Below are 14,402 nucleotides of genomic sequence, written 5' to 3'. Positions count from 1 at the left end.
AAAGTCACAAAGAAACCAAAAGAATTCTAAGAAAAATGATAGACAGAAATCGCCAATCAAAAATAGTACATGACAGCACGAAAGGCAAGTTGGGGGATATCGTCGTTTCGTTATAGAAAAAAAAATAGGAAAGGTAAATTGGATCAAATATATTGTCAGGATTCTAATTATTCTGTCAATCTATCTCCAGATGATAAGCAATCAGCTCACTGTTGTCAACACAAAAGTCTTTTGATGTTATGCAGGATCAGAAATAGGCTCAGTCAAGTATGGATGTCGCAAGGCATCCTGCACCTTAATCCGTATATCTGGATCATGTTCAAGCAGTCTTGTACAAAGATCAAGAAAGAGTTGCTGGTGTCGATTTGCAGGATCAATTACTTGCCTATTTTTGTTCTCACATTAACAATTGGCAGAAAGTGAGGGAGATCAAGATTGACATACTTTAAGCTCAACATTTGCTTCACATATTTCTTGCTACCTTTTGGAGTGGTCGAGTTTGGGAAGTCAATCTTGTTGCCTTTGAAATACTCTGGTTTCTTTGCCCTAGTCGATTCATGTCAGTATGTCTCTAAAGCTCAAGGCCTGAGTACCAACCTTCCCTTTTCAATCATCCTAGTGCTGAATTTACCCATAACAACTTCCATCATTGCCAAATGCTCTAAATTATCATGTGTTTGGAAAAGCGCATTACCAGTGAAAAACTCTACTAAGATACAGCCGATACTAAACATGTCGCATGGGTATGACCATGGGAGACCCAAGATGATTTCAGGTGCTCGATAATGTCTGGTTGAGACAACTGAGGAATGGTATTCCGACTCGAACGTGGCTGACCCAAAATCAATCAAACGTATCTCAGTATTCTGCAAAAGAATCAACATGGGCTTGCCAAGAAAAGAAGCAGCTCACTCGGAGGATAGACTTTGAGCGGGCATTCCGGACTCTTGGCCCTACTAATCTAGCCTCGTTAGAACACAAGAGAATATTTTCAGGTTTGAGATCAGTGTGAACGAGCTTGAGAGAGTGCAAGTCTACGTCGGTTGTCAGTTGAATTACAGGTACCACAACTAAAAGGACAAACAAGCAACACTTTTCAGCAAGCTTTTCGCAAAATCTTGTATATGTCTGTCTGGAAACGGCTGGAAACTATTTTGTTTTAAAAAGTCAAACACGCTCATGCCGTAGAGCTCGGAAACGAGACAGGGATGGTTCCGGAAGTCAAAATATTCGTCGAGATGGATACATTTGCTATGTAACCTGATCAGTCTGAGTTTGACAACAAGTCACTCACTTGTCATTCTTTGGATCGTGCTTCTTGAGCGCCTCGAGCACTCGAATCTCAATCTTACTTGCTTCCCGATATTTTTGAACCGCACGAATCACCTTGATTGCTACCTTGCGTCGTGTCTCTATATGTCTTGCCTCTACAACCTTTCCAAATGTCCCCTGACCCAATAATCTTACAATCTTGTCTGCGAAAAAAAGTCAGTCCGCTCCTCCTTGGCCCCGACACGTACATTTATTAGCGATTATATCATCTGGTTTGACTATATAATGCCCATCATCATCATCCCAGACAGGCTTGGTTGGCTGGCTAGGCGCCTTTTGGTACTGTACGGGCTTGACGGGAGGTAACTGCTGGGAAGACTGCCATGTCGCAGTCGTCTGCACGGAGCCCGACGTTGCGGTCTAACTTTCAGCATCAGAAACCTACCCAACGCAACTTACGCTGAGCTTTTGTTTGGTCACCTTTTTACCATGGTCCTCATCCAACTTTCTCTTCTTTGCGCTCCCAGCATTCACCGCCGAGACACCTCCATTCAAAACTGCGCTATTCGTATATCCTGCATGATAGAGCTGCATCTGCTGGGCTGCCTGTTCTGCAGCAACCTGAGCTCGCGTTCTTTTCCTCACAGGCTGCACCATTGGACTGGCTGAATCGTCAATGATAATCACTTCCTTTCGCTGACCGCTTGGGTCCAGCGTGTGCTCCGTCATATAGCCCTTGCCATTCACATTCCTCCTCGTCCTCGTACTTGCTACGCTCGTCGACGACGTCCGCGTCGACGGCGTCGCATCAACTTTTTTGCGTGGCGGCATTTCTGGGGACTGGCTGTATCTAAACCTCAACGGCGCAGGTATTCTAAATGGAGAGAGGGCACGGTAAGTGACAGGCGCCGGAAACGAACGGTTGAGGACGTCGACAGGTGGTAACGGATGGGGCCAATGTTGTTGCTGGGACGGATAGAGAGCTGTCAGCGGTGGATGTGGCGAGCGTAGCACCCGCTCGCCGAGGTTGGACGATGTCGAGGATGCCGCCGAGAGCGGATTCGACCAGCTGAACGTGTGCAGCTGGCCGTATGGAGACCGAGGACTGTGTTGCCCACCCGAGATACCTGCCAGGTGCGGCGGACGTGGCTGGCCTTGCGAGACACCTGCTGGATATGCGTACTCTTGCGGTGAGACTGTAGGCAGCTGGGCCTGATGTAGGACGTACGGTGAGGGCGGGACGATGATGGACGGGATGCGAGCCTGACGGTCGTCGCAGGGGAGAGGGAGGATGGGAGCGCGCGAGGTGGTGCTGTCGTCGTATGCGTTGCGGTTACGATTCAGATGGTTGTGACGAAGACTGATTATGGGCGGCGCCGGATGCTGGAGATGGCTCATTGAGAGCTTTGTAGATGTACAAAAGAAAGAGTTGATTTTAATTCTCTGTCGGTGGTTGTCAAAAGTCCGCCAAATTGGTATTTGGCACTTTTTTCTTTTTTTTTCTAGTTGAATTTAATCTTATTATTTTTATTCTAATTTGAAAACCACAAGTTGTAATAATTTTCTTCACTGCAAACATACACGCACGTTTCTTTCAGCTCCATTATCAGAGACGAGTTGCTGCATACCAATTCGATTAATGTGAACTGCCATACGAGCTTGCCTTCCTTCCGCCTTCCTTTACTTATCTCCCATTGTATGTCCAGACATATCCCCGTGCGAGGAGTTTCATCTGGTCAACATTCAGCGGAGTCCCAACAAGACTCGGAAGCAACGACCTTTGTCTCGCAAGCCAGTAACGATACGTTTTTCTCTATGGGTTACATCTGCACTCACGCTACATGTCCACTCATAAGGATGTGAATAGGCCATCGTGAATTGTTCAACAGACACAGCAGGCAAGTGTCATAAAAATTCCAGCGGTGAGAGAGCCGCGGCTCTACTCGGTACTCGTACTAATAACAGACATCCATTCCCTTCTCTCTTTCTCAGAACCAGCCTGGAGGATGTAGGAGTTGGTGGATGTGAATAGGGTGAAAGCCCAGCTCCTCTGTCCGGCAGGGTTAGCAAAAATGCGGCGAAATCGAGACTCACCCCGAGCAACATCTCTACTTCAGGGCTAGGGACTGTATGGGAGCCATTGAGGTTGATCACTTGTACATCTCTCTGATTGGCATTCTGATGCACATGGAGATAAGGACTGCGGTGTCTCTCAGTGTCTAATTTGACAACAGACAGACTCACCTTTTCAACACGAAGAAGAGCTTTTCCCATGTATCCGCCTGCGAATTTCGCAGCAAATTGAGGTTGCCGCTCTTGATGATGTTTTTCCTAGCAGATGTTAAGCCCATTACGAAATATAACAGATGACTTACACTATTGGCTGGAGAGTGACTATCGGAACAGGTTTGGGCTCCAAATCAGGCAACAATTTCCGAAGCTTGGCCGATACTGCTTCCTCCTCTGGCGACTCTTTCTTGATATCAATCTGTGATTGCAAAAGTTATATTCAGCACTCTTTATCAAGACTCAAAACCTACTTTGATGCGGTTTTCTATCGCTTTCCTCCACAGTGCCACATATTTTTCTTCCAACTCCTTTTCCTCTTCCTCACTCTTCTTTACTCTATTTCCCAGGCTGTTGTCTTCGCCCAATATTTCCAAGACAGCCTTGGTAATTGCTACCTCTCCCAGATCTCTTTGAGCTTTCACCATCATCTGCCAATCATCCAATAAACTTATACTTCTTGGTTTCCATCCCTGAAGGGTCTCTTGCCCTTTGACGTGCTTGCCACTGGTATCCAATCGCCACAATTCATGAGCACTGCGTGCCAAGGGTGGGTTGCAATCAAGAGTAAATATTCGGGTGATGCTTTTAAATGGTTTGGAGGAATAAAACAGATTGCGGAGACTTGACCGTCTAGCATCGCGGTCTAAAATCTTGATGGCTAAGTCAAGATGGAATAGGGCAGGTTCGGAGAGCGTGGGGGCAAAAAGTAACCAATTGAGGCGGACAACTAGCTGCTGATCTGAAGGTGTTCTACGGTCTAGCTGTCGACAAGAATGGGCAGCCGTATCCCAGATTCCTTCTGCATCAAGCGAACAAGTTCCATCTGCATGATACTCGACTCTCTGGTCGCTCATCCGCAACCCAATTTGCGGCTTACTCACGCTTGTCGTTGTCCCGCTCTTCTCCATCACTAGAATATCACCAGTGCTAACATGCTCGAGATTTTCCCAAGGAAAAGTCTTGCCAGAAGAATGGTTCAACTTGATGTGTAGTCGTCGCTGAAGTCCTTGGTGCAGGTGGAATGCATTGTCGTGTACTTCAGCCGGGACATACTCGCCATTGGAGGCCAATTCGAGTATAGAGACAGTTGCTAGTATATCATGCCGCTCAAAACTGACAAATTCCGTTTCGCATCGTCTCATAGCAGGCTTCACTTCTCCTTTTTTTGTAGGCGTCGTCGGCGATGATGCTGGTGCTTGAGGTTCATGATTCATGTCCCATCTCTCCAACCTCGCAAGGTAATCCTCTCTTGCCTTGGCAAAGAATTCAATCGTGGCATACTCCTCTTCAAGATATTTCAAGACCTCCGAAGTCGCAATCACCGACACAGTTTTTCTTAACGTAACGTGCGCGCCGGAAGCTTTGTCGAGTTCAATAGGTTGAGAACTGAAGGTATCGTCAAAGGTTACGGATGGGCCGATCAAGAAAGACAAACGCGTTTGGGCGTGAATTGATACGTAATCAGTAGAAGATAGGCCTTTGACAGAATCAACAACTAGAGTGAAGGTGCATCTGCTTCCAGGAGAGAGGCTATTACTAGTCAATTTCCTAGAAGAGTCAGGAGTGGTCGTTCCAGAAGCAGATATTATGTTGGGGTCTGCGACATCTTTGAAGCTCACTCTACAAGAGCCTATCGCCTCCATTGTATATTGGCACATAATTGGTACAGTCACGCAATATGCAAGTTGAGCTATAAGGAGGCGAAGAGGAATTCTGGCAGATCCAATGAAAGAATACGATGGTGGCGGCTGATCGGTGAAAGGGCTGTCCACTTGAAAATGAACAGTGTAATCAGGTCTTGCTTTTAGCAAAGAAACTTGGCGCATTTTAGCCAACTGTTGTTTGAACTTGACAAGATCCCAAGTATACACGGCTGTAGGCAAAATGTTAGACAAATTTATTGTCAAATGCTGATATACAAAAACATACATTTGGCTTGCCAGTCAACGATCTTCACCACCACGGTTGGGCCTCTCTTGTGTTGAGCTACCGAATTTGATACGTCTTCAAACTCAACCACTCCGCTCGTCTCATCCAAGGACGATATTGGTGATACTAAAGCGCCATCAACAATAAGGAAATTGTAAGTAACTCGTTTCTGCATTTGCTTCCTTTACAATTCGATCAGCACCATGAATTTTGTATTGATTAAAATGATTTACGCAAGGACATTAGCTTCTTTGACATCTACTGCGCTTAGCAGAATCTCTTCCGCCATCTTGAATCCTCGTAGTTTCTTCCAGTTGGCGACAACCCATTGGACTTTTCTCAGTTCTTCTACACTCCAATTTGCCGGCTCAACATCAACTTGTTCCATAGCTCTTGCCTTGGCAGCCTGTGACCTAATCCTCTTCATTTCTTGAGCCATTGATCTGAGCCGTCTCGTAAGATGTTCCTGATGCAGTTTGGCATCTACCACTTTCTGGTCGTAAGCTAGGGAGGGTGAAGCTGGAGCATGTGGATAAGGTTGTTCGGTGGAAACCTCCGATTGTTGATCTATGATGTTGATATCTACCTCAGGACCGATAGGTGTACCTATACTATTGGAAGTCATGGTAGTTGTCTGACCAGGAGCCATCCAAGGATTTGATAAGGGATCAACTGATCTATCCAAGTGCGATTCAAGTTCGCCAAAGTCAATACGACTTTCTGGACGCTTGCGCTGGGTACGGACTTTTAGCTACACTGTGATCAACAACCATCCATGGTGGCTTTCACAGCAAAAAGAAAAAAGCATACAATATCGTCGTACAGTTTATCTAGATCCTGATCGCCCAGTTTTTCAATATCTGCCACTTCTCTTCTAGCAGCCAACCAATCCATCAGTTCAACATCAACTTTACCTGACGTTTCAGATTGGAAACCGGCAGTTATATTCGAGAGCCCTTCGGCATTCATCGACCCTCCAAACTTCCGCCTTTCGGCTCGGACAGCTGCAGGGTCATTGAATCGGAAGACATGCGAATCGCCCAATATAACACGGAAACCGTTCAAAAGTTTCACGGATGACATTGGAGGGACACGCTTGCCATTCACGAATGTTCGAGCGTCAGTCATTGCTTCAATAGTAACAACGCCTTCTTCATTTGTGAAGACACAATGTTCAGCAAGAATATGAGTACCTGATAACTTGATGTGGGCGTGTTCTCCGTCAGCTGCGCCTGCTATTGTGATACCAGGTTTGAGCTGGTAAATTAAACATTCAGACATGAGGGGGTCTATCATACTGCTAAGTATATTGATATTTGTACGGCAGTGAAAGCACTCACCTTCATTGAGATTGACAAGGGAAGGATGCTTCTGTGGTGCATGGACACCAACGAGCTAGATATTTGTCAGATAAGTGATGACGCTTGTTCAACTGAATGAAACCCACATTCTTATCGATACTTATACCCAGCTCTTCCAGGGCCTTTTCTCTCTCAACATGTATGGCCTGGGTTTTTTGTAGCTTTTCTTCCCATGTCAAATTTAGACTTTCCATCAATTTCTCGGATGCTTGTAATTGATCTTGCAATTCAAGTTTTGTAACTTTACGAATCTCCCCATCTTTGGTTCTGAAGGTGACAATCTGCTTTTCGGGGGGTACGTCGGGGTCGTAAGAAGCTTCATCCATATTGCCGCCAGAAGATACTCTACTTCGAAGCACTACACAATGATGTGAATGTTTGACCAGGATGATGATTAATTGTATTACATACTTTCAAGCTCCTCTTTGAGCTCGCTATCATCGGGTCATCACATTAGTGTACGCTTGGAAAGAAAAAGTGAGATGAGCGTACCGAATAAGTTTCGCGTTGGGGTCCTCATTAACAACAGCATGTGTCTTGATCTTTTTAGCAGCATCCGCGTATCGCAAAGTGCTATATCCATTTAAATATGCCCATCTTCGTACTGTTTATGAAGAGATATCGTACCTGAGTGTCTCATCATCTAGAGGTGGAGTAATTCAGCACAGGCTCATGATAAACAGCCTTGTACTTACAGTCTGCTGGTCTGCCAATGTATATCAATTCAACAATCAATATTTCGCACAGGCTAAGCACTCACGATATAGCCGCAATCATTGCGGTCTTACTATTACCACCCAAGCTCTCCTTTAATAACCAAGTTAAAGCAGAATCTCTATATGGAATATGATCCTCTTTTTTCTTCTTGCCTTGACCCGCCTGAGCCAGAGCAGCGATGACTTTTCCTAGGGTAGTAAGGGATTTGTTGATATTTGCTCCTTCTTTCAGCCTAGTTCCTGTAGCGCCTGTAGAGGTCTGCCGCTCGCTACCTGCCAAATCAACTAGAGAAATTTTGGATACTTTTTCACCGGTCATGTTGGTTTGTGGATCATGTCGTTTTTGGGTAAGCTAGATGAACATGGTTCAGATAAGTATAACACTCAATTTGCTGAAAAACGCGTACAATAAGTGTAAAGACAGCGTGAGACCGGGAAGATGTCTCATTCATATTTGTAGAGGCAACAGTACGAGCCTATTTTGCCGTTCAGAAGTTAACACAGTTGAGATTCCTTGTTGCTCACCTTGTTCCCTTCATCCATGAGAGTCATCATTTGTCCATAATTTTCAACAACAAGACGACTAAGATCTTCTACATATGGGCCTAATGACGGATGTTCTCGTACTCGTAGGTTGCCTTTGTTTTTGGGATTTAACAAGTCTCTCACTCTGAAATATGTTAACCAGTTCCGCACTAAACAGATTATAAGCTTACTTTTCATTATAAATTTCAATGTATGAGACTTCTACAATATATGATAGATTTGAGTCACTAGTTGTCCGTTCTTCCACTCTTCGAAACAGCTCGGAAGTGGTTAATGGGATGATTCCTTTCTCAGCTCCGTCTGATCAATTCATCCATTAGGGGACATCCTTGAGATGTTAATAAGGACTTACAGCCCATCATGGAATCTATCATAAGATGTCAATATGATTTATTCATGAAAAACAACTTTGACTCACAACTCTTTCCACTATATCCAATCCTTCATTCAGCACTCTCACACCTTTGGAAGGGTTTTGTCCCTTACCTTCCTGTTTGCCCATCTATCCCGCCCATCAGCAAGCTTGCTCATTAGCCAAATGAAAGTCTCACAAGCAAATATACAAGTGTTGAACCCTTCAAAACTATGATCAAGAAGGTCCGCACCCAAGTCTTCATACAGCGTCTGCTGTGAGGCATACTCTGGATCATCCTTGGGCCCTGCAGACCAGTATGACCTGTCTATGCTCACCACATCAACCTCAGCCTCCAAGCATCCTGCTAAACGACAAACCAAAAGAGAAGGTCATGGATTTCTTTTCAATAGCTTTTGCTGATGCTGATCCCGTTGGTTCTGGAGGCTCCAGTATGGTCTGGTTCCCCTCCATACGGATCAGTCCCTTGGCCCCTCTGGCCAGCTCTGGTCGAGGTCAGCCCTGTCTATCACTGCTTTCCATGAACCAACCTCTTGCATTGAGAGGTCGACATCTTTTCTAATGTCAGTTGTAAATGCAAAATCGAATAGATACAAACTTACCTGACCACGACTTTAATGTTGCCACCCGACATGGTGTTGATTTTTATAACAGAAATAATTTCAAAAGCAAGAATGGATGACTGGACTGGTGGCCATAGCGTAACAACAAAAGGTGGAGGCTAGTAGGATCGGGACATCAGCAAAATCACTCTTCAACCAAGTTTTTTCTTTTTTTTTGCTGTTAGATGCGAATATTATGTTTACATTTGATTTTGAAATTGTACGTTTGCATTTAGCAAACCTCTAGATAGAAAAGTGGTTGACTACTTGTCGCAGGAAGAAGAGGAAAACCAAATTCAATTCCCTTCTTTACCAAGCAAAAGAGACACAGCTGGATCGTCTACCACGGCTGAATATCAAGCAGTGGACAAATCATGCCATCACTTGACTCTGGATGATCTCGTACTTTGTCGTTGGACCGAGATATTTCCCAAAGTTGACCTTTGTTCAGATGAAAACACTGCCGGATGCGATTTCTTACTCTCCCCTTCACCACCCAAGTCTGGATACTCCTATTTTGAGACGTGATCTCTTCGACGCACGATTTCAACTCATCAACCGTGATTTTGATGATTTGAAGGATAGTGGAACCAACCAAGAAGAGGAATATGTCGATGCAAAGACCGATCTGATACCAGGCCTGTATGAAGGAGGGCTGAAATCATGGGAAGGCGGCGTAGATTTGGTAGAGGTTTTGTGCCATTTTGTCAACAAGCGACAGTTAGGTGACGGACAAGACAATGCGTTGGGTGAATGGGTTCAAGGAGGAAAAGTGTTAGAGGTACGTGGTGCACTTTTGCCTGTGGTAACCTTGAAATGGATTAGATAGGGTGTGGTACTGCCCTTCCGACCGCCTACCTCCTACGCTGTCTTTTGTCTTCTCCGTTCTCGTCGACAAACCACAACACAATTTTCCATCTCCAAGACTACAACTTACTCGTCCTATCCCTAGTCACGTTACCAAACCTCATTCTCGCATCTCTACCTTTTCTACCTCCTGAAGTTTTACGTTTACCAGAGGAAGGTGATGAGCCAATCGAAACCGTTGTCCCAGATTTAGAGGAGCCGGGAAGTCTCAGGTTAAACTCTGGCTTACTTGATGCATTCAGAGCTTTGCTGGACGAACGACGGATAGAGCTGAGGTTTACCTATGGCCATTGGGAAGGATTAAGCAAAGAATTGGCAGAGAGGAAAGAAGGTTATGGGCTCGTTTTGACTGCCGAGACGATATATTCTCAAGAAAACACTCCGGCATTGGTGAAACTTTTGCGTGAAGCAGTAAAAGAGCCTCATGTAATCAAACACAATGACATTCAACTGGAAAGCAGCCTAGAGGATTTGAAGGTAAACGACAGCTGGTCAGAAGAGCCACTGAGAAACACTACTTCTGGGTCGGTCTTAGTTGCTGCAAAGGTAAGTCCGAATGACAATACATTCAAGATACATGACTGACACGATACGCGCAGATCCTCTACTTTGGCGTGGGAGGTGGCCTACAAGACTTTTTGGAAGTCATCAAAACAAGCGGAGCTCATTATTCAACAGTCAAAGAATGGACCCAAGGTGTTGGACGAAAAGTTGTACAGGTCGCATGGTGACTTTCCCGTATTCCTTAATGACCGACTCAGCCATGCGCATTGCAATGCTGTCCTGCAAAGCGCAGCCACTCCCAACCTTTTAAGAAATCGCTCGTGTGTCTAGATGCATTTTACTAAACATTCGATATTTTTACGTGGAACACCATCGCAACATCCTGATTCCATATAATGTCGATAGTGGCGGCACCATCATATTATCGACAAACCTTGGATATAGAAACGAGCCTCCACATTATGCCGCATGCATGAAACGTATATATTCTTGCCCAAACACATCACAGTATCTTGCGACATGCTTTCTTTTCAATCAGTAGTTATCCAACCATCATAGTGTCATCTTTGTCCATGTCCACCTTGGTCCGAAGTGGGAATCTCACTCTCGAGCTGTGATTTAATGTTTAAATAATCACGTTCAACAGTTGAGTCCGCGTTCGGATTGCGGAGGTATTTATTCTCTCGTTTTAGTGCTTCGATTTCGCCCTTGTCAATGGCATGTTGCTCCTCCAATTTTTGAAGACGTATACCACGTCGAAGTACTTCGTGCTCTGATGTTGCAAACTTCTCAGTACAACTTGCCAATCCTGCCTCAACTTCTGCCAACTGAGCTTCTGCCAACTCCTTCTCGGCTTTTATCCGTTCATTTTCCTCTTTAGCTGCCTTCCATTTGCTTTCTACTTCCGTAAGTTGTAATGTCTGATTATCGATGACGCTCTGATACTGTGCACATAGAGCATTAAACGTCGTAACAGGAACAAACCCTCTATACTGCTGCTCGTAGAAATCATTGGGATCCCAATTAGAATTATTAGCAGAGGTGGCTTGAAAAGATTGTTGGAATGTGCTATCCCCTCCATTGTGGACGAGACCAGTAGGCAAATTTGTGTGAGATACGTCTTGTGCCTCGTTTGAAGTCGAAAGGGCAGACATATCCCAACCGGGTACCACAAAGGAATTCAAATGGGAAGGAAAAGACGTTACTACATTTACACCTAAAAGTTGTCCTTGTATCGACTCTTCTGTGTCACCGTCGCCTTGTAATGAGTGGCCGGCGGACTCATCCAGAGGATAAAATAATCCTTTAAAATCAATTGGATCGTGCTCCATGGTGGGAAGGGATGTGTGATAAGAGCCAACACAGAGAGCATTGGATAGGGTATTTATAGGGCTATGCTTGACCACTCCGCTACGCATACGTCACGCCATCTCAAAGTCCGACTATGCGGTGAGGCTGGTTTTCAAAAAGGATAGTATGGAGAATGGTCACTTCTGTGCTTACTTTTCAAGTGCCTTCTCCAACGTCATTGTGTTTGCAAGATGGCGAATGGAGCTTGGTATGGCATGACAATGGAGGGTGGATCTTATGAATGGAATATCTTGGGTTGGTGGCTGCTGGGTTCAAGGTGTAAGGGAGTTGGTAGGGGTTGGAGCATTATTATGAGGTCTGTTGTGTGGTAGATGGTGGATCATCTAGGTGTTGGCTGTGCTAGGATGCTGTTGATTTGGCCCGACGGCAGGGTGGCTGGCATGGAGATTTGGCAAGATGGGAGGAGTGCGTTGAGGTGGTGGGAATGACAAGGCTGGCACGTTGGTTGAGATTTCACTTCGACATGACTTCTCTGTTTCAGTCGTTCCACTGTCAGACAATTCAAGTCTTGGAACGGGGTGTGTTGAGCTGGTGATGGCTTGAGGACGTGTGACGAGTGATAGTCCAGGACCACTGTCAAAACTGGAGCAGAGTCTTGGGTAAGGTCAGCATTTCCAATATCCACAAGCTGGAAGCCGATGTAACGGTGCAAAGGTTCACTGACACCTAGAGTCATTGGCATAGAAGGATGCATGGTAGTTTAATGATTAGAAAACATGAATCGATGTGCCTCCGACCTGACACAAACGACGCTACACGTATTCTACCGTTTGAGAACTGCTTTGCCTTTACAACGGTGTCTTGACTAACGGATGATCGCCATTTGCCTCAAGAAACACCTGGTTCTTCTTCTCAACTTCTCTCCTTCTCCACTCGGACAAGCTACTCGGGTTGACCACCCAAACTACCGCTTTGCCTTTTGCGTCTTCTCGTCCATAGGCTATCCCTTCACTGATACCCATCTCCCTGGTGACTTTACCCACTGCACCGCGGTTATTGGTGAGAACGGTCATGCCATGTTTGAGCCCAGCGAGAAAAGTGCGGAGCGTATGGGCAGATGGTAGTCGAGAGGCGAGTGTGACGCCAGGCTGAGGCTGTCGAGCGGGACGGTGACTGGTCGACTTGTTGGTCTTGGGTGGTGGAGGGGGTGTGGGTAAGGTGCAGGCCGAAGCCTGCTTTTCAACAATGGCCAGCATAATCTCGCAGACGTTGGCAAAACCTTGCCTGAATGGGGACTGAGAAAGCTCCTGCAAGTCAATCTTCTCCCAGCCATCTGCTGCAATGACCTCAACCCGCATGTTTCTCAAAACACCCTCTCTGCCTTTCCAACGACTTCCAGCCCAAAAGTCCTCTTCGCCTGTAAACATCGCTCTAGCACGACGTTGCTCGTCTTCGCCTCCAATGATCTCAGCTATCTTGGGTAGCCTGTTTTTTACTTCTTCAGTGACCCAGAACTCGGGGCTCGCACCGAAAGACGATAGCCGCTCTTGGATCTCCTGAATCAGAGGATGTTGCGTTTCCCACTGCAGTTGGGCGCAAAGGTCTTTTGTTACGGGAATATGAGGGGCCAGGGTTATTTGACCATCTTGGTCAAGCTGAAGAGGACGAAACCGCGCCTCAAGCTCTTCAGATGATTTCGGTAGGGCGAAATGAGTCGAGTCACAGCAGAGAGCCACCACGACGGATAAGTCGAGCAGGATGCGAGTAGTGGGCTCTGTTGGAGGTGGCCGAATATGAGATGGTGTTTGTCTGATATCAGAAGCCAACACGAGCTCTGCTCCGAGTGAACGAATAGCATCGAGAGTTTTCTTGATCCTTGGATCTGGGTAGCCTTTCTCTGGGTTTTCTTCCATTCTGTTCAGCACATATTTGACCTTTGGTGTAGGAAGATGGGGCAGTCGACGATACGACTGGGCAGATTTCATCAGCAAAGCGACCTGTTCAATAGGCGAGTTGGTAAGCTGGTCCCGTCCAAAGCCTTGATCACTGGCTTCCTCTCCATCAGAATAGTCGAAATTACAGTAAGCGTCTTGTTCGCGAAACTCTGCCATCAGCCGGGATTCTTTGATGCTGGGTTGTCGTTAGAGCTCATCGCGCACAACTCGGCTTCGTACACGAGCTTACTAACGTGTTGACCTTGATCCATTCGTCTCCGCCTTTTGCAACAACATCAACCTTCACCTGAGTTCCATCCGGGCATTCCAAGACCTGCGAGATACATCCAATCGGCCATTCCGCTCTTGTCACCTCTTCCCAAACCGCCAAAAGATGGGGAGCATTTGTAGGCAGATCGCGAGGTGGGACATGGGTCGAGGCAATGGCTTGTAGATAGTCCTTCTCCTTCTCAACACTGCTTCGAAACCGCTTCAACCCTCTGATGACAGTTTGGCGATAGTCACCCGAATGATGCCAGTCGATTATCGGAGCGTTGTAGGTGGCTAACTCTGCGTACTTGGATGCAAAATCATCAACGGATTCCAAGAGGCTAGTAATTTGGTGTTTTAAAGAATGTATTTGGTCCATGACATGGATAAAGATGTTGAGAAATGTTGGATATGCTGAAAATGTTGAA

The 14,402-nt window shown here is 45.8% G+C and overlaps 5 protein-coding genes across 5 annotated transcripts; 1 reads left to right on the top strand and 4 right to left on the bottom strand.

The window, feature by feature from the left end:
• Window positions 1-237: 237 nt before the first annotated feature.
• On the bottom strand, window positions 238-2,670 carry L203_104942 (uncharacterized protein; the record flags this gene model as incomplete). The annotated part of the gene is made up of 8 exons (XM_066214315.1): window positions 238-385; window positions 445-546; window positions 598-866; window positions 913-1,034; window positions 1,085-1,251; window positions 1,295-1,475; window positions 1,521-1,692; window positions 1,753-2,670. The coding sequence occupies 8 exons, from the start codon at window positions 2,668-2,670 to the stop codon at window positions 238-240; spliced, it is 2,079 nt and encodes a 692-aa protein (XP_066070412.1).
• Window positions 2,671-3,211: 541 nt separating this feature from the next.
• Window positions 3,212-9,120, bottom strand: L203_104941 (uncharacterized protein; the record flags this gene model as incomplete). The annotated part of the gene is made up of 25 exons (XM_066214314.1): window positions 3,212-3,322; window positions 3,367-3,472; window positions 3,517-3,603; window positions 3,648-3,760; window positions 3,813-5,434; window positions 5,491-5,672; window positions 5,724-6,241; window positions 6,301-6,779; window positions 6,831-6,885; window positions 6,938-7,209; window positions 7,263-7,285; window positions 7,344-7,424; window positions 7,479-7,494; window positions 7,547-7,557; window positions 7,612-7,919; window positions 7,975-8,043; window positions 8,093-8,237; window positions 8,284-8,413; window positions 8,466-8,480; window positions 8,532-8,542; window positions 8,600-8,615; window positions 8,665-8,793; window positions 8,846-8,971; window positions 9,017-9,039; window positions 9,089-9,120. The coding sequence occupies 25 exons, from the start codon at window positions 9,118-9,120 to the stop codon at window positions 3,212-3,214; spliced, it is 4,680 nt and encodes a 1,559-aa protein (XP_066070411.1).
• A 164-nt stretch (window positions 9,121-9,284) lies between these two features.
• Window positions 9,285-10,686, top strand: L203_104940 (uncharacterized protein; the record flags this gene model as incomplete). The annotated part of the gene is made up of 5 exons (XM_066214313.1): window positions 9,285-9,308; window positions 9,365-9,490; window positions 9,540-9,869; window positions 9,914-10,501; window positions 10,555-10,686. 5 exons carry the CDS (start codon window positions 9,285-9,287, stop codon window positions 10,684-10,686), a joined length of 1,200 nt encoding a protein of 399 aa, XP_066070410.1.
• A 333-nt stretch (window positions 10,687-11,019) lies between these two features.
• L203_104939 (uncharacterized protein) lies at window positions 11,020-11,613 on the bottom strand (the record flags this gene model as incomplete). The annotated part of the gene is made up of 1 exon (XM_066214312.1): window positions 11,020-11,613. One exon carries the CDS (start codon window positions 11,611-11,613, stop codon window positions 11,020-11,022), a length of 594 nt encoding a protein of 197 aa, XP_066070409.1.
• Window positions 11,614-12,153: 540 nt separating this feature from the next.
• L203_104938 (uncharacterized protein) lies at window positions 12,154-14,353 on the bottom strand (the record flags this gene model as incomplete). The annotated part of the gene is made up of 3 exons (XM_066214311.1): window positions 12,154-12,424; window positions 12,641-13,900; window positions 13,959-14,353. 3 exons carry the CDS (start codon window positions 14,351-14,353, stop codon window positions 12,154-12,156), a joined length of 1,926 nt encoding a protein of 641 aa, XP_066070408.1.
• Window positions 14,354-14,402: the final 49 nt, after the last annotated feature.

The sequence above is a fragment of the Cryptococcus depauperatus genome, chromosome 6 (genome assembly GCF_001720195.1).
Source record: "Cryptococcus depauperatus CBS 7841 chromosome 6, complete sequence".
Lineage (NCBI taxonomy): Eukaryota > Fungi > Basidiomycota > Tremellomycetes > Tremellales > Cryptococcaceae > Cryptococcus > Cryptococcus depauperatus.
This window is presented reverse-complemented; position numbering and strand designations above follow the sequence as displayed.